The 18,901-nt window shown below is 43.6% G+C and overlaps 1 protein-coding gene across 3 annotated transcripts in view; it reads right to left on the bottom strand.

The window, feature by feature from the left end:
* Positions 1 to 5,727: 5,727 nt before the first annotated feature.
* The window catches only part of DCC (DCC netrin 1 receptor), an 882,319-nt gene continuing 869,145 nt past the window's right edge, over positions 5,728 to 18,901 (bottom strand). For all 3 annotated transcript variants that reach the window (XM_061614640.1, XM_061614658.1, XM_061614668.1), the window contains 2 exons: positions 12,643 to 12,785; positions 5,728 to 6,295 (listed from right to left, as the gene is read on the bottom strand). In XM_061614640.1, the coding sequence (XP_061470624.1) occupies positions 6,206 to 6,295; positions 12,643 to 12,785 (233 nt within the window). In that variant the 3' untranslated portion in view covers positions 5,728 to 6,205. The remainder of the gene's footprint in view (positions 6,296 to 12,642; positions 12,786 to 18,901) is intronic.

Below are 18,901 nucleotides of genomic sequence, written 5' to 3'. Positions count from 1 at the left end.
GTCGATTCTGACTTATGGAGACGCTATGAATAGGGTTTTCATGAGGCTGAGAGGCAGTGACTGGCCCAAGGCCACCCAGTGAGCTTCATGGCTATGTGGGGATTCGAACCCTGGTCTCCCAGGTCGTAGTCCAACACTTTAACCACTACACTACACTGGCTCTCTTTGATTAATATAGGAGGATATGTAAAAACATAGCAATTTTGCACAGACCAAGTACAGGAAGGAACATCCCAGAGGAATGGTGACAATGTAGACTAGCTTCTGGTAGGCTGACTTAAGAATGGTGGAAAGGATTGCTTCTCCAACAGGTAACCAGGAATAATAGAATAAATGAAACAAAGAACACAATGGAGCAAATGTTGGGAAGAAACGCATTGATTCTCAGAAGTGGAAGCTTAACACACATATTGTATCCACCTGGGAGCTTGCAGATATAAAAAGATAGAAAGTCAAGACATCTAGGGAATGTAAATTACACTGTGTATTTTTCTTAATCTCCAAATGAAAACAGTGGGGTTGACACAAGTAGAATGGGCATACCAATTAATGGTGAATGTTAACATCAGGTTAAAGTAGCACTTTTGCCCTCTGCATCAGCAGAAATGGTGAATAAGAATGGAGGGCCAACAGCTCAACTGCTCAATATGAAGAGGAGACTGAACACAACAGGAAAGGAGGCATAAATCACATATTGCCATAGCTTGTAGTTGCAATCTCATCCATGAGTTGCATCAGAACTAAGAAGAGGCTCCAGTTGAAAGAGGGGTTCTAGCAGGCAGGTACGTGTCAGCCAATCTTTTCCAGAACAGATTGGGGAGATTAAGATGAGACACAGGAAACAATGTGTCTAAATAGCTGACGTGAACCCATCTTCTCCAGGATCTTCAGGAGGTGCATCTTCAAAACTGAGATGACTTGTCTACATAAGACATTCTAACGTAGGACTTGGATGCATTCAATAATTCATTTCATAAACCAAAGAACAGGTATATTGTGAGTGTAATCTCCACACTCTGAAGATGAGGTATGGAGCATTGTGGTGCATCATGGTGCAATATTTTACTGGGATGCTGAGAAAACCGGTCTGGTGCTGGAGGGAAATGTACAGAACATTTTCTGGACAGATGAAGAAGGTTTGTGAGCCAAGGTTGATGTGGCCACCTTGGGATTATGAGTATACATCCTGATCTTATTTTGGGATGTACTTGAAGTACATCACAGGGATGTAGGGAACCTATACCTAAGGAGCTCCATCCAATATGACTTAATCCTCAGAGAGCCCCAACATCTGCCTATATGAAGTAGAATCTTTAGTACTTGGTATTGGCTTAAGTGACATCATGTGGAGATGGATATAGACAACCATGGTCATAGGAAAAATGAAGGGTGACAAATGTGAGTGTAACAGCTGTTATCACAGACACTCTGTCATGATGGAGAAAGGCTCATTTGTGAAGTACAGTATACGTAGAATGGATGCAATTAATTGAATTCTTTGTCCACAGGGATGCAGCCAAAAACATCAAGGGTAAAATGAAGACAGTTCTGCACTGTCAAATCCTCTGTGAGAAATCAATAATCAATATATGATGATTGATAGGAATGATAGGATTGGCAGGAAAGACTGATAGTTTCTTGAAACAATGAAAAATGGTTATGTCTGTCAAGCTCTCAGTACCATGGAAAGTTCAATTGATGGTACTGGAAGCATTTGTAGGGACAATCAGGGGATTGCAAAGTGAAGGAATCAATGGTGTTATGGTAATAGGTATCCTGAAGATCTATGAAGGTGAACCATATGGAGTCATTGAGGAATGAAAGAATAACACTGAAAGAGATCGCCCAAAATTCGAAGGGGGGGAGGGGGGAATAAGTGTGTTGAAGCCTCAGATCTTGAGGATGGGCCCAATCAGCAATCTTTCTTCAGGACAGTGAAGTGTTGTGAGTAGAAACCATGCTGATATCTATGTATGGTAATATTCATCAGGTCCTTTGTTTATAAGAAAGTCCACCTCCCAAAGCAATGCCAAATTATGACAGGTACCCTAGTAAGGACAGCCAGTGTCCTTACAGTTGGAGTGTTGGACTAGGACCTGGGAGACCAGGGTTTGAATCCCCACACAGCTGTGAAGCTCACTGGGTGACCTTGGGCCAGTCACTGCCTCTCAGCCTCAGAGGAAGGCAATGGTAAACCCCCTCTGAATACTGCTTACCATGAAACCCTATTCATAGGGTCGCCATAAGTCGGAATCGACTTGAAGGCAGTCCATTTCCATTTTCACCCTAGTAAGATGAAGGTCTGAAATTTAGTAGCAAAACCAAATCTGACAATGGCAAGCACCCAACTGTGCCACAGGTGCATGGATTGCTGGAATAAGGAAAGGCAATTAGTGGGAAAGTAAACAGAATTCAAAGACAAAATATCTCTTCCTCTTGCAACTGCTCTTGCAAAGGAAGGAAATGAGAAGCTTTGTAAGGAAATTTACAGGGGAAAAAACACCATGTCAGTGATCCTGTTTCCATGGAGGACAGAAATTAACTGAGTGGGAAGGCATGTATTTCATCCTCAGGACTTGCACAGATGGACAGGTCCTACGTAATCAAGGGAAGATGCAGGAGCAGGTACATCTGCCCCTTGACTAGAGCTCCAACAAGTTCTGAAGATATAGGTGCAATCGTGGGACTTCACAAAAAAGAATAAGATGCTTCCCCATTATAACATCCTTCCACAACTGTTTTTTTCCAGCTGATTCTGGTTTAAATCTAGAATCAGATTTGCCTTTAAGAATGTAACAGCAGCCCTTATGAATCTGCTCAAAATTCAGAGGGGTTCTTTTTGTACTCTCCCAGTTGGGAAAGCAATCTTGTCATTCCTGCTTTTTTTGAAGCAAGACATGGAGTTGTGAGGCACCAACACAACTGAATGCAACTGTGTGCCATTTCAAATTGGTCAGAACATTAATGAGACTGCCTGATTAGTAGGAAGTGTTGCATTCACATCCTAGGCTAAATTGAATAAACATCGTTATTTGGGGAGAACACTTTCACAAATACACTAACATTTCCAATGCAGCATTTGAATTCCTTCTTCAGCCTCCTACCTAGCATAAGGTGTATGTGCTTGTGTGTGTGTGTGTGTAAGTATTCTGAATTATTACTTCTGATACTGGGCCATTTTATTCCAAATACTTTATTCAGGAGTTCACATATAATTACCTTCCTAATAAAAAGAGCTATTAGGATGTAAAGATCTTCACTCTCTTCCATGCCCTTCTAAAATTATGACCTACCCAAGCTTGAAATCAAAGGCAGTGCTGAATGCAGTAACAGCCAAAACCTTCTCATTGGGTTTTTGCTGCCTCATAACTGATAAATATGCAAATTTAGTTCCCTTTTGGTGATTTGCCTGTGAAAACAGGGATTAACTCTGAATGAATGCGGGAAGTTCAGCAATTGGAAGAGTGCATGGAACATTTTGTTCATGTCAATACACACTGCAACAAAAAAGCCAGGATACTGGAATGGGTGTGGGAGGTAACACTTAAAAGGCATAATTTAGATTCACAGCCAGTATGGTGATGTAAATGATACAGACCTTTTCTGTATATATCCACTGGCTGCTGCCAATATGGAAACTGTTGTAGAAGGACTTCCTTTTTTAAAAACAAAAAACAAAAAACGTTCTGGCACCTTGTTTGTAAACATTTGCACTGAGTGCATTAACCCAGTAGTGCTGGCAAAATGTCATAGCTTGTGACACGGCACTAGCTCTATCACCCTATTCTAGGAATTTAGTCACTGACATAGCAAGTCTTATGATCCAGCCACTGGCTCTCCATCTCAACTCCAGCCTGCACCTAGCTAGGGCTTGCTTAATGATGGCCAAGCTCAGCATTTTCCATAAGCGAAGTTTTCCTCCTTGATAGTTGTGTTGTAGAGTTATGGGACCAAGCAGTCTTTTGGGGCATCAGGATGAAGCAGAGAGAGGAAGAGCAGGCATCCTTTCTCACTGTCTTGCTTTTGAAGGTGGGCCAGGGTGGCACAAAACTCACACTTCTTTACACGTGCCTCTGTTCCTAGCTTATGAACGAATCAATTGCATATTAGAGCTGGTTTCAGATGTATGTAGAGGTTGGTAGCATGGCTCTGCTGCAAATTAACTTTTCCCTCCCTTGCTCATATCCTCCGTTTAGCCATATGTTTAACTATTGGGGAGATTTGCAAACACTTGCTGTGTGGGCAACTTCTCTCCATAAATGGCTGCACCACTTGTGCAAGTAGAGTGCTTTATAGAGTTAACATTATTGTTTCATGTTTTGTGCTGGTGAGAATACTTCCAACCCTTTGGTGCTATGTGATGGTGCTTTTGTGTTGAAATGATGAAAAACAAAACAAAAGGAGCTACATATTATGTGATATCACAGTGACCTGCAATGTGCGTCACAATGCACTTGGATGATCTACACCAAAAGACCCCTACAACCCTCTTTAGCAAGTAAAAAAAAGACTTCTTAGGCCTGCTTCATATATTATCCTGGTGGTGTACTGGGAACCTGAGGCACATGGGTGCTTCTTCACATCGTTAGATATTTGTTTCATGTGAAAACACCAATTTGACTTGGCTCAGTTTCAACTGTGCTGGAATTAAATCAGCATGAATAAAACTAGCATAAAGCACAAGAATGCTTCTTTCCCAAAACTTGTAATCATATGACCAATGGATATGTGAAACATGGAGAAATGTTGCTATTGTTGTTGAAAACCTTTTGGCTTCCTTAGAAATTCCTACAGTGTTTTGCCTGAGGAGGAAACTCTAGCTTTGTTTCTAATTTCACGCAATCCAGGGCCAACAAGTGACGGGCGGACTCCCCTCCAGCTCATCTCATAATTAGTTCAGATTTTTCCTCATCTGTCTCAAAGACCTCTTAGAGTACGGACAGAGAGCCTGTAGCCCTACATGTTGCTGTACTCCAGATCTCATCAGCCCCAGCCAGCATGGCCAATGGTCAGGGATGATGGGAGCTGCAGTCCAGCAACATCCGGAGGGCCACAGATCCCCCAGCAATGATTTAGTGAAAACTAAGGGGGTTTTTTAGTTGTAGAATTTGTAATGCTGATGCAGTTCTCTCTAGTGGCCTCCCAATTCCCGAAAACATAATTATGTGAAGGGGGACAGCGCTGATAAGGAGTGGCAGGGAGAGGTTGTTAGTAGTGTCAGGCATCCCGTTTTAAAGACCCAGGCACTCCAGCCCGGATGCTTATGTGGAACATCTGTTAATGCTGAGAAAGTGAGGGACATTAGAAACTTGTTTGCCCAGACTCCCTGGTATTAATGGATACCATGCAAGCTCTCTCTCTAAAGAGTGAGATTTAAGAAAGGAGAAGGACTGGTGGAAGGGACGGCTTGCTAGCACCAGGGAGTGCCGGCACTAGGATCAGCGGTGGCTGGTGGCTCCACAGCAGTGGAATCTGCTCTGGGTTTTAGTATGAACTTCCAAGGAGCTGCCCAAGGTGAAAGTTCAGACTGAAACCCAGAGAGGATTTCATTGCCCCACTGACATGGAGCCACCAGCCGCCACTGACCAGGCTGAGTTTATCACATGCTTGGTGGAGCTGCTGCTTGCCCTCTAATATTAGTGGAACTCTTGAGAGTGCCTTTACAAGCTTCCACAGAGCACATTTTGACAGTGTCACTTCTGACACTCCCCCCACTCTCCCCCCCAAATGTTGCTAGTCTCTTTGGTGTCCCTCAAAAGATCTCAGGAATTTCATCTGAGAAAGAACCCTCAAATTTACTTTGAATTTCACTGGAGACAAAATTGGTGGTCTCCCTCACATGGAGAGATGCCAACACAGCTCAGGTTACCAGCTACATGATAATGTGTGGAGCAGACCTTAAATATGACCCCACTTTGCACACTACGGAAATCAGCAGAACAAAATAGGCCACCTAGAGGCACTGGGGGTGTCAAGCAGGCTTCTTGTTTCTTGTTCTTCCACCGCGACTTCTGTTGCTTGACCAATAGGAACGCATGATGCCATTTTGAGACTGTGAGATCCCTCCTTAGAACGGGGTTCAATGATGCAGCAGTTGGCTTTATGGCAGATGCAGACGATGGGTGGTGTGTGTGTGTGTGTGTGTGAAATGCTGGTAGGCTGCAATGTTCCCGGGTTACTCCACTCTTCTGTTCATCCAAAGCTTTCAGAAGGCCGAGCCCGTGATGGCATTAAGCTGCTTCATTAGCCCCTCCAAGCTAGCCATCTGTTCACTCAAATCATCCTGTTCATATACCTGTGGAGAAAGCAATCAGCCGGTGTATTCTCTTTCTTGAAGCTTGTGTCCAAATCTATCCAAGAGGACTAATGCGGGTAACTATTTCAACTGGTTTCCTTTCTTTTTCTTTTGGGAGGTTTGCCTGAATTTGACTGGAGAATTTTAGAGGTGAACACCCTCCCCCCCCAAAAAAGTGAAGGGAGGTGGGAGAGGAAGAGCTTACAATTCAGGGGGTGGTGGTGGGCAGCTTTTTTCTTTTTTCAGGCCCCCCTTCCTTTATTTAAAACTGTTTTAAATAAGCAGGAAGCTTTGGCAGTGTGGCAGCTGCAGTGGAGTTCTGGCCATTCCCATCCCTTTCTCCCTGAGTGCCTCTGTGAAGAATGGTAACGTGGGAAGGAAGTTTACCTCCTGCTCCTGCTGTGCTATCCAAGGTACTGCAAAACTAGTAGCTTTAAAAACTATAGGTGAGACCAAATGACTTCCCAAAATTCTCCACCCTGTTTGTGGGCAGTGGAACTTGGGGAACCATTGAGGCCCCATCTGCACTATCCATTAAAAGCAGTATCATATCACCTTAAACAGTCATGGATCCCCCTAAAAAATCCCGGGAACTGTAGCTTGTTAAGGATGCTGAGATTTGTTAGGAGGCTCCTACTCCCTTCAAACAGCTAAAATGCCCAGAGTTCTCTGATTATTAAACCACTCTGGGAATTATAGCTCTGTGCAGGGACTAGGGGTCTCCTAACAACTGTTAGCACCCGTCACAAACTACAGTTCCCAGAATTCTTTGGGGGGGAAAGCCATGATTGTTTAAAGTGGTGTAGCCAGTACCAAGTTAGTGGAATGCTGGGAACTTGATCTAGGAGTTGCTATACAATGGTTGCCTAAGGAGAGAATGATGGACAGCGGGGAAGGGACAGTTGAGGTGAACTGCAAGAGAGTTGGCTGTGCTGGATGGAATGGGAGTGAAGAGCAGGTAAATTGGAAGACCTGTATCAGAGATGCCAAGGCACCAATCAGCAGCTGCCTAGAAAAGATTGCAAGCTGATAATAACTGAGAACAATCATTTGAATACACGTACTGTGTTATCCTGAGGAGTGCTGACAGGGGATGTTGGGTTGTGGTGGCTCCTGCTTCTGTGTTAATATATATAAATGTTGTTATTCCTCTTGATTGCCTGCTGGAGTCCCACAATTATACATCTCAGGTTGTCCTGAAAATCTTCTACAGTGGCATAAAACACTGAATGTATAGTGCAGATGGGGCCTGAATTTCTCCTGGGAGAGAGGGAATGTACCAACTGTTCCAGCACAGTGGCTGCAGCACAGCTATGTTGTTTTTTCTCCTGCCACTGCAAGTGGTGGCAGCAGCAGCTGTGTTGAGACTGGCCACCATATTGCATCCTCCACAATGCCCCAGACATGCAGTTGCTCTGGAGCATTGTGTATGTAAGTGTGCATGGGATGGCGAGGTGGCAGTCACATACACACACACACCCAAATATGGTGGAGAATATTTGGAGAAAAGTTTGTACAATGATCTTCTTTTTCTAGGAGGAGGATGTGAGAAAAGGAAAAATAAACTCAGACCTTTCCTTACACAAATGTCTCCTGAAAAATATCAGCTCAGTTCTATTAAAAGGGTTTTTTTAAAAAAGAAAAGACCCCTCTCACCAGAATTTAACTCCCCTGCATCTGAAACCATTTTTGGGGACCAAACTTTGCACCCCCAAATAGCCACCTCCAATTTTCCAACTACTAACGTGGTAGTGAATTGCCTGCAAATAGAGGGGTGGTGGTTTTTGGCCCACTCTATGAAGGCCATGGAAAAAAAAACACCCGAAATTTGGAGAGGCTCTCCAAATACAAACCTTCCCAGCTGCTCTGCTTTGCAGAGGCAATACTCTTTCCAAGACATTTTGCTGCCTGAGGTGAAGGACAAGATGGTGCCCTCACATGTCACATGCAAAAGCTGACTGGAGTAGCAGTTGAACCTCACTATAATACTAGCAAGAGGATAGCTTCCCACAGCACACCAGAGGGCAGCAGACTAGTTTAGGGGACACAGGACAGGCCATGTGATACCCACAGTACTATCCTCCACCCGAGTGGAATGGCCAAGGGCACAGGAAGAACAGCCAAGGGGCTGCCTCCTCTGCTCCCAAACATCTGCCACTTGAGGCAGTTGCTTCATTCTGCCTAATGCTGGAGGCCAGCCCTGCTCCAATTCCATCTATGCCTGGCATTTCAAATGTTAACGGACCTAATTTCATCCTGTTTACATGGGGTAAACAAGGGCTAAATAAAAAATAAGAAGAGAGAAACACAGCAGGACCTTCTTGATCATGGCCCAAACGGTGTGGAGCTTACAGTCAAGAAGGGTCCCAAGATGCAGGATCCTTTTTAAGTAAGCTTTTAATGATGTTCTTTACAATTAAGAAGCAACTTTTATTTTAGGGTTGCTCGGAGCTGGCATAGTTAATGTACCATTCTGGTGGCATTGAGCCAGCAGGATTTAGGAGGTGGCAGCAGCTCTACAACCAATCATCCATCTACCTTTTTGAGATTCCTTTGGCTCTTCTATTCCTCATATATTTGATTTATAACCTATTCTGGGATTGTTTTTTTTTTAAGAAAGCAAGATATACTGTGAGCTGTGAACTAGAAAGTGGTACTAAATGGCCTTCAGCAACCCAGTATTCCCCCCCCCAAAGGGAAGGGGAAATTTAGAGCATAAAGCATCAAAGGATTTTAGGGACCCTCAGGCAAGACAACCTGAGTAGGCTCTTGCAGCCGCCCCCCGACATAAACCATCACTAGCAGCAGCAGCAGAAGCCCGGACAGCAGCAGCTGAGCGGGCCTGAGGACATGGAGAGGAAGACAACATTGAAACAGCAAACAGCTTCACTGTAACAAATGCCTGTCGCCCTTCTGCCTCTCGGGAGCAGCCGCCCCTGCTAACAGCACCTCCTCTTTCTTGGCAGTGCCGATAATGATAATGTTATTTGTTATTTAATTTACTTTTTGTAAATTGTATTGCTTTTATTGTATTTTTATTGTATTTTTATACCTGTGTTTATTTTTCTTTGTAAGCCGCCTTGAGGGCCTTTGGCCAAAAGGTGGGGTATAAATAAAATTTAATAATAATAATAATAATAATAATAATAAACAGGGCTACAGGCTAAAGATTCTGTCATGCTATTTAAGTTTGCCCTTGGGCAAGCTAGGGGCCCAGACAAATGCTCAAACTTGTTACCCTGGACTAAGGGCAGGGGAGAAACTACCTGATTTGCACTTCTCAAAGCAATACACAAAGCACAACACAGCTATCCTTTGAAATTCACACTTGTCCCAATTTTGAGATTCAGTTCTCCCACCAAACAGTGTGTACAAATGTGCCTATATTTAGGTACAAGTGTGCATAAAAATGCATGTATTAATGAAAGAAAATACAAAAATGAATTGTATTAGAAAAGAATTGCTTGCAAAATGTATATATAGGTCAAACGTTGCATACAAAATGTGTCTAGAGAAATTTGCACTAAAATGTGGATGAATTTTCATCAGGATTTCCCCCCATAATAATAATAATAATAATAATAATAATAATGGCAAAGTGCTGCAGAAATGTGGAGAACTGAATTCAAGATTAGAAAAACTGGAAATTCAGAGACACTGACATTGACATATTCCCCCATCCGTACCCCGGATCTTCTCCCCAATCTTTTCCCTTCTTTCCCTTTCTTGCCAGTTTTAAATGCAGTCTTCAAACGGACGTTTCAAATGTGATTATACTGAATCAGTAGGTAAAGCATCAAGCACTCTTCGACTAGGAGAGGTCAAAGAAAATGTTCTGTAAACAATATGTCTTTATTTATGTCTGTTTGAAAAGGGAAATACATTATTTGAAAGTTGGCAGGGAGGAAACTCAAGTGCTAAAAAAGGCAATGTCTTTGGGATGCCCTTAGAGGTTGAGTGGTACTGACAGCCTGAACTTTGATCTCCCAAAGAGCCCCATAGGCTCCTCTTCCATTATCTCCTCTAAGTGTTCCTGCTGAGCCTGAACAGTGACCCACTTGGGAAATAATTTTTCCAGCCATTACAAAAATAAGATATTTAGAGCTGCAGTGTTCCCCACTCAACAGCTCCTTATACCAGTCATTTCAACCAAAGTGGTCATTTTCATTTCTTCACTCCCTTCACCAGGCCGCCTTATCTTTTGCACACAGCATGGCCGCCAAGGCTTGGAAACCATTCAGAGGCGACGAAGGGCCTGCAATATTCCAAAGGCTGCCCTTGGATGGCATTGTGCAGTAATGGCTTTTGCCCACCAGTGAGCTGCGTATTGTGCTTCCTGCTCATTTCAATTACCATTTGTTTCAGTTGCCGCTCCTACTTGCAGGAGGCGGCCTCTAAATCATGGTGCTTGCACTACACGAATGGAGAAAATGCTCTAAAGGGAGCAAGAAAGGGAAACAAAGCAACAAAACACCCAAAAATGTTGTGCTGGAAAGACTCCTTCATTTTGGGAGGGGGGGAATGAGGATAATAAGATAGGCACATTTTTTTAAAAAAAAACCCTCTCATGGAGGTGACTAAAGGACATTTCCATCTGGTAGTGTTGTACAGGAAGGGACAAAGGTCGAGGCCAAATGGTTTATCATATGGGTGGTCATGGCCCCTTCAGAGGACTCGGAGGAAGAGGAAGAGGCAGAGTTGGCAGACCCAGGAGAAGGAACTAGTGGAACCCCTGAGGACACAACTCTGGCTCTTCCCCAGCTGGAGAATGTCCAGGACCTGGCTGAAGCCCCTCAATCGGATTCTGGGCATGAACAGGAGGCTCCCGCCCCCTGCAGGAAGGAGACGCCAGTGAGTAGCACAGCAACGAAAGAAGAGGTCAGGTCATTTAAGACCAAGCAGCTCTGAGCAGCTGGGAGACTAATCAAGGGCACCTGGCTTAGGGAGTCTGTTAAAAAAGGCAGTTCATGGCTGCAGCAGACTGCTGACTACAACGTCAGTTGTGACCCCTCATGTGTAACGCCATTGCTAGCCTCTAGACCTTCGGACTGGACCCCTGGCTTTCTGAACTCTGCTTCCCTACCTGGACAATGCTCTTGGACACTGCTACTGGTTAGTTTGTCAAGCCTTTCTTCTGCCAGCCGGCCTCCGTTATCTGCCTGGCCTTGACTGATGTATTGCCCAGCTAACTGCCGGCTGCTTCGTTACTGCCCAGCCCCCAGCCCTGAAGCTGACAGGTGCTTCCCCACCACATGGAACACATTCTATGCTGAAGCAGGCAGCAGACATGAATGAATGTGCAGAATGTGGACATGTTTTACACCATCCGGGGCAACAATATGGAAAGCACATTTTAAATGACACAGCCCCCATTTCGGCCACGTCTGCTCTAGATTGCAAATGGGGAAGGCACATGAGCAAATGCTCCTCCATTCAAAATTAATATAGAAAACCGTATTTAGAAAACTACAAGAGAGAAGGTTAAGTTAATAACTTTCTCCCTGACATGTGTTGCAGTTAGATAATTTTACTCTGAACTTAATGGTCTTATATGGGGCCACCTCTTTAGATGGTATTACTTCAAAATGTGGCATGGCAGCCCTGCTTATGATTGGGGCCCTTGTGCTCATTCTGCTGAGAGGGACCATGGTCATCTGCCTCCAAGTCCTTCCTCAACTGCACTGCTGCTCTTTTCCATCTCATTTTCTACATGGGAAGAATTGTTTCCATCCAATCAGAGCCAAGCTAGACAGGATGTTAATTGCATTAATGCAATTAAAGTGCACAGTTTGTGTGTGTGTTACATGTGTAGCAGCCTCAGGGAAGCCTGAGCTTACTTGGAACTAGGGATGGAAGGATCTATCAATTTCGGTTTGCTCAGTTTCTCATTTTTAATCTTAAATTCATTTTTCCACATTTCTGTAGCAATCTGATTTTTTTAAAAAAAAATCCTTATGAAAATTCTTCAGCATTTTGGTGCAAATTTCTCCTATTAAATGCCTGTTTGTATGCAGTTTTGACTAATGTATACATTTTTGCATGCAATTTCTCCTAATATAATGTATTTTATGTTATTTTCACTAATATTTTCATTTTCAGGCACATTTCCCCCGATATATGCATTTCTATAAACCTGTTTGGTTGGACAATTGTGTAGCAAAATTCAGATAAGTGCAAATTTCAGTGGATGGCTGTGTTCGGTTCTCATATTGTTTTGGAAAGTGGAAATTTTATAGATTCAGCTTTAAATGCAAACTGACTCAAATTTCTCCCCCCTCCCTACTGGAGATACAAAATCCTCCAGTCAATGTCTCAGACTTCAAGAAGAACCTTGGACTTGTTCTTACATTTGCAGGATCCTCTGTTTGTTTGTGACCCTCTTCTGAGGCTTCTGGGGCTGTCGGTACTGAGACAGGAAGCAGAGGGGATCTTGCTTTTCCAGCTAGTCCAAGTGATGCTGTCTTAACCTGAGCCTTGGGAAGGTTGGGTGCTAAAACAGGACAAATTGGGATAGTATTATCACATGACTCATACACAGAAGAAGGCAGGAGCAACTTGAGAATACACATTAAATGACATATCTTGTCCATGTCTTTTCTTACATTTATAATTTGTCTTACCTAAAATGTTTAGCATTTATAATAAACAAACAAACAAGAGTCTACCAAATCCAAATAGTGTAAGATCAAAACAGGGATCTTAGAACAAAACAGTGGGATGAATGGTGCAGCCCTAAGCATACTTACCTGGAAGTAAGATCTGCTGCAATCAGTGACACCCATTATAACCTAATTCATAATTTCCCTGAGCACATGCTCAAGTCTTAATTCTGAATTTTTGAAAGATGTTCAGGCTCTGACTTCTTTAAGTCTTCAAGGGAAAGATTATTTTAGCTATAGGGAAGCCAATGGAAAAAGTGGTACATAAACATTACTAGAGTGATCTCGGCTGAAATTTGAGATTGTGTTGCGACACAAGGGATGAAGTAGTTTCATACACTATATCTGGGTTTTTTTAGGAAAAATTACTACGTTGATTTTTCCCCATGAAAGTTGGGTTTCATTCATTGAGAGCCATGGTAACAGTTTTGAGGAACCCACACTTCCCATAGCACTATAAGCAACCATGTTCTGTGTACTGAAGCACAGAACAGTACTGAACATCTGCCCCCCACTTGGAGGCTGCAAAAGTGTGTAACCCTTTTGGCAGTTTTCAGCAGTGGGGGAATGAAATCAAAACCCTTGACGTTTCAGATTTTCCCAAATGTAAATTCCAAGGGTCATTTTTTGGGGGGTAGGGTTGGTGGTGGCTGCCATGAAGATGGCATCTCTCAATGACAGCCACCATATTTTGGTGACAACTGCCGCTCACCCGTAAAAAACTACTCAGAAAACTGGAAATTCATATATATATATATATATATATATATATATATATACTAGGAGTAATTAACCTTCAGTCTAGAGAGGCAGGGAGGGCTATGAATCTGTAACAGAGACTTGTCTGCACCCTTATAAAACCACAAAACTATCTAAGGGAAGCCTTCACAGTTAAATTGGTATAAAAACAATATGTCTGTAGCTGGGCTGAGCAGAACCAAAATGCCAAACTGAGAGGAAGTTTTTCCAGAGTGGTAACAATCCTGAACAATTGTGGGAATGCTTATCTTATTTTTTTCTTTACAGTTCAAAAAGCAGTCTCTCTGTGTGTCTCTCTCTGTCTCTTATTGCACAGCAAGAGAGAATTTCTTGGTCAGTTGGCTAGACAAATGGTTGGAAGCTACCATTATTCTCTTCCCAGAAGGTGATGGAATGGAGCTATTATTTATATATTTGATTTATTTTAATAACTTATATACACTAAATATAACACAGTCTCTAAGCACTAAACTTATACACTATATACACTAAATATACATTAAATATAACACAGTCTCTAAGCAGCTCACACAAATTACAATAATAAAATCACAGGCAAAAAAAGTAAATACAAAATGCAGTCAGATTTTAAAAAGTGAAGTAAAACATTAAAACAGAAATACTGAGCAGTGTGGTCAGAAAATTAAGAGCCAGGGAAAGCCCGATGAAACGATCAAGTTTTCAGAAAGCACTTTAAGCCTGCTGTAGTGGGTACCTCCCAAATAGCACAAGGAAGGGTCATCAGAGATCTGATATGTCTTGATGCAAGAAGCAGACCTGCTTGTCCCTTGCAAGAGGAGAATAATGGTGGTTGGCAGGCAACTGATCAATTGTGTTCTGAAGAACTGTGTGTGTGTGTGTGTGTGTGTGTGTGTGTGTGTGTGTGTGTGTGTGTGTGTGTGTGTGAGTGTGAGTGTGAGTGAGTGAGTGAGAGAGAGAGAGAGAGAAACTCTGTTCAGGCATTATACTAAACCAGAAACACAACATGTGACTGGGAACACCAGGGATGAGGACACTAGCTTCTCCCTCACTTCTGCAAGTTAAAGGCTGACTGCTCAAAGTGGACAGCCTGCTTCTATTTGTGTAGCTCACTGTGCACTGTAGAACCCTGATTTTCCATGCAAAGAACCTCCTTGACTATAGGAGGCTCCCTGTGTCAGACAGTTGCTCTCCAACTCATGGAGGATGACCAGGATGGTAGTGGTGTTGGGTAGAGCTGGCATGCTCACCCCCACTCCCTTCTTGCATTTCTGGATATGTATAACATCTGAACAGGGCTACAGAGTGAAAGCTTTTAGTAAGTGCTCCTTAACAGTGGAGGCTAGTCCGTAAGGGCAAATGGGGCATTGCCCCACCATCCCTCAGCCACACGTACCACCTTCTCACTTACAACCAGACTGGGGGATGGGAACCTGTCCAGGAGACTGCACTGGCTGTCAGCCCCCTCTTCCTTAATCTCTGTGTTGCCTTTGTAGAACTCAGCAAAGAGGAGGATGGGGACAAAACTAGAATGCGTTGGCTCTGCCTGCCATCGGCTCTGGATGTAAGTGGCTTAGAAGAGAACCTGCCTGCCACCTTCCAGCTCCAGTGCTATCAGAGGCATGGTCTTTCTGAATGCCAGCTGTTGGAAATGGCAGGAGGGGCGAGTGCTGATGCACGCAGGTCTTGACTGCAGGCTTCTCACAAGCATCAGGAAGGGCACTGTGAGGACCGGATGCTGGACGTGATGGGCCACTGGCCTGATCCAGCAGGCTCTTCTTATGTTCTTAATGCTCTCTTTCCTACCCCAGTTCTGTCACCCACAGAGAGAAGTGATTCCATGTGGAAACTGGCATCAGTGGAGGATGCTCCATTAGGGTAGATGGGGCATTATCCCACCAACCTCAGTCTGCCTTCAGCCAGCCCCTACTTGCCTGTCTTCTGACTTACAGGACTGGCTGTCAGTCGCCTCTTGCTGAGTGTTGCCCTTGTAGAACTCAGCAAAGAGGAGGATGGGGTTGTTGTCGTTGTTATATGCCTTTAAGTCGATTATGACTTATGGCGACCCTGTGAATCTTGTTTGGATATTATACAGCCACGAGAGTGGCTGTATACTATAGCCAGCGGGAATTTTTCACATCCCGCAATGTTAAATTGAAAATACCACCCATGCCATTCTGAGGTTTCCCATAAGCTCATTTCAAAACAAAACCTTACAAAACATATAGTCCTGAACTCAGAAACACTTGCTTAACAACCCTGCCAATTTTCATGGCAATACACAAAACAGTCACAGAGAATAGACAGTTCAAAGTGTAAAAAGAGAGAGAAAGAGCCCTTTTGGACTTTTTTCTGCCAGAGTTCTCATAATCTGTTGAAATTCATTAAAAATCAGCCATATTCACAGAGTACCTGTAATCCTAATACTGACCTTGCCCCATACTCTGACCTTCATCTTCTGCAGTTGAAAAGTTGAAAAAATGCCTGGCTGATTTTTAATTAATTTAATAAATTTTGGCTGGAACCCAATGATAATGCGGAGCATGCTCAGTAAGAACCAACTGTCAGTGTTCTAAAAGCCTCACAGCTGCTGAGCTAAGCTAATCAGGGGGCCACACCCACACCAGACTTTGATTTCATGTGAGACAGTCATGGCTTCCCTCAAAGAATCCTGGGAAGTGTAGTTTGTGAAGGGTGCTAAGAGACTCCTATTCCCCTGAGAGAATGGTTTAACAGTCAGCCACTCTGATTGAAGGTCTGTTAGGGGAACAGGGCGTCTCCTAGCAACTCTCAGCACCCTTCACTAACTACACTTCCCAGGATTCTTTGAGAGAAGCCATGACTGTCCAAAGTGAAATAAAGGCCTGGTGTGGATGTGGCCAGGGAATGTCGTTCCTTTTAGGGGCGTATTTGCCGCCACCATCATTGAGAGAAGACTCGTGAATGCCTGCGATAATTAAGTCAAGAGCCACGTGAGATCGTTCATCCAATTGTGAAGGGTGTTGGAGCAGCGTATAAAAGGCTGCTCCTTCTTTCCCGCTCTTGCCTTTTTCACCTCGCGGCACAAGCGGTTTGTCCTTGCTTCCGTGGCTTCCTTGGCGCTCATAAGTGATCTTTTCTGATTGTTTACCATGTTATTTATCTGGTTTTACACCTGTTGCTGTTGATTTCTCTTTTACTCCCGTTCCCGCTGGGCAGCGGGCGTCCGCCCACGCGCTCGGCGGCGTCTCGACGGCTTGCCGGCTTTTAATTCCGGCTTGCGTTCATATTGTGTCTATATCTTTAAGTTTTCTATTTTGCCTTATAAGTTTCCTTTAGGAATTGTTGTTTGTGCATTATTTGTTTCTTTGTGAGTTGAATTTTATTTGGTTGTTTCTGCCTTAAGTTTCGTTTTCGTTAACCGCTTCTTTCCACCCATTCTTTCCCTTCCCTTTCGTTTTCCTCTGCGCGTTTTGGCTTAATTGTTGGTGTTTGTTTGTTGTTCTTTAATTCAATTTTATAGTAATTCCTGTATCAAATTCATAATTCTTGCTTAGTAGGATCAATTTCTATGGTGTTGTAGTAGCAGTTGAATTTATATAGTGGTTATTTATTGTTTAAATTAAAAAAAAAACAAGGGGGAAAATATATCTCCCCCCTCTATATAATTCGTTACCCTGTTTGTTATACAATAGTAATAATTCATTAATAAACTTATAATAAATAAAATAATTTGAAATAATATAAAATAACATAAAAATAAAATAAATTATAATAATAAAAATTTTAGTTACACTTTTGTATTTGGCATTTTTGGAGTGTTAATATTTCTTGATAATTTGGTGTCTTCCAAATTTGGTGGTGTTTATTAATTTTGTTAATTATTTACTTGTTGTATTTTGCTGCTTTTTGAGCATGCCTCCCAGGAAGGTGCAACAAAAGAAAGGGGTGCGGGTGGTGAAGCAGGCCACGAAGCGCCCGTCATCACAGCAGATTCAATCTTTCAATGAGGAGGAGGATTTGGGGACCATACATGCCTTGGTGGCTAGGGTCGAGGCGTTGGAAAAGGAGCGCAGGCAGCCAATGGATGTTGACGTGGGCCCCAGTTCTGCCCCTGCAGGTAAGAAATCTGCTAGGTTGGCTTCTAAGATGCCTAAATCTCATATTCTCGCTGATTTAGTTTCTAGGATTGGTGTGCTGGAAGCTGCAGTACCTCATACTGACCCCTCAGTGCATACGCCTTCAGTTTGTTTGCCTGCTGCTCAGATTGCCACTTCTTCGACCGTGACTTCAGCCTCACCTGTAGCAGGGCCTTTGCAAGGACAGCTTCCTGTTCCTCCTGCGCCTGCCACGTTCGTCTCTGGGGCGCCAGGGTTCTCCACGCCGCCTGTTGTTGCTTCTCCTGCAGCTCATACAGGTGAGCAACATTTACACCCGCACGACACACATGTACAGGCTTCAAGTACCCTTTATCGTGATTCCCCTACTGGTTCTCATTTGCTTGGGGATTCATTGCACCCTGCGGTGTTTATGGGGGGGTGTTGGTGCCCCAGCACCCACAGCTCCCTTGGCCTGCTTCTGCCGTGTCTCCTTGGCAGCAGCCTTCGGATTCCCCTTCTCAGTCGCCAGCCTATTTACCTCTTCCTCAGGGAGTTTACCCACAGGGCGATACATCGCTTCCTTTGGGTGACCATTTAACTTTAGGAACAAAGGAAAAAATTTGGCGTGGAGAGTACATTGACTTGTTTTCTCTCCTGTTTCGTGAAAATGAAACAAAGCCTAAGGAAGGTCAAGATGTTAAAGAGTGTGAGGCTGCTATTAAACGGAGGGTCGATGGTGTGTGGCCAAATTGGTTGACTGCCTATACAATTTATATGGGCGTTCTGACCTAGGCTTATCCTTCTAGGGCTTTGTCCCTGATAAAATATCAGGACATTGTTCATCGTGCCTTCCGTGAATTCTCAGGAACCACTTGGTTGCGGTATGACAAGAATTTCAGACAAAGGGCCACTTTGGATCCTACCCTGCGTTGGGATATCGAGCACTCTGGCCTTTGGCTGCGATCTATGACCTCCACTAGGCCCACCCTGGGTGATAGAGCTGATAGTGGGCATTTATTGGCACGAGCACAGACTTTCGCCTTTGGCTCCAGCCAAGGCAGGCATTGGGTTCAATCTCAGCAAGTCTGTTGGACGTTCAATAGCACCGGCAGATGTCTTCGACGCCCCTG

This window comes from Rhineura floridana, chromosome 1 (genome assembly GCF_030035675.1).
Source record: "Rhineura floridana isolate rRhiFlo1 chromosome 1, rRhiFlo1.hap2, whole genome shotgun sequence".
In the NCBI taxonomy this organism is placed as follows: domain Eukaryota; kingdom Metazoa; phylum Chordata; class Lepidosauria; order Squamata; family Rhineuridae; genus Rhineura; species Rhineura floridana.
Note: the sequence above shows the minus strand (reverse complement) of the source record. Positions and strands in the feature narration are given on the sequence as shown.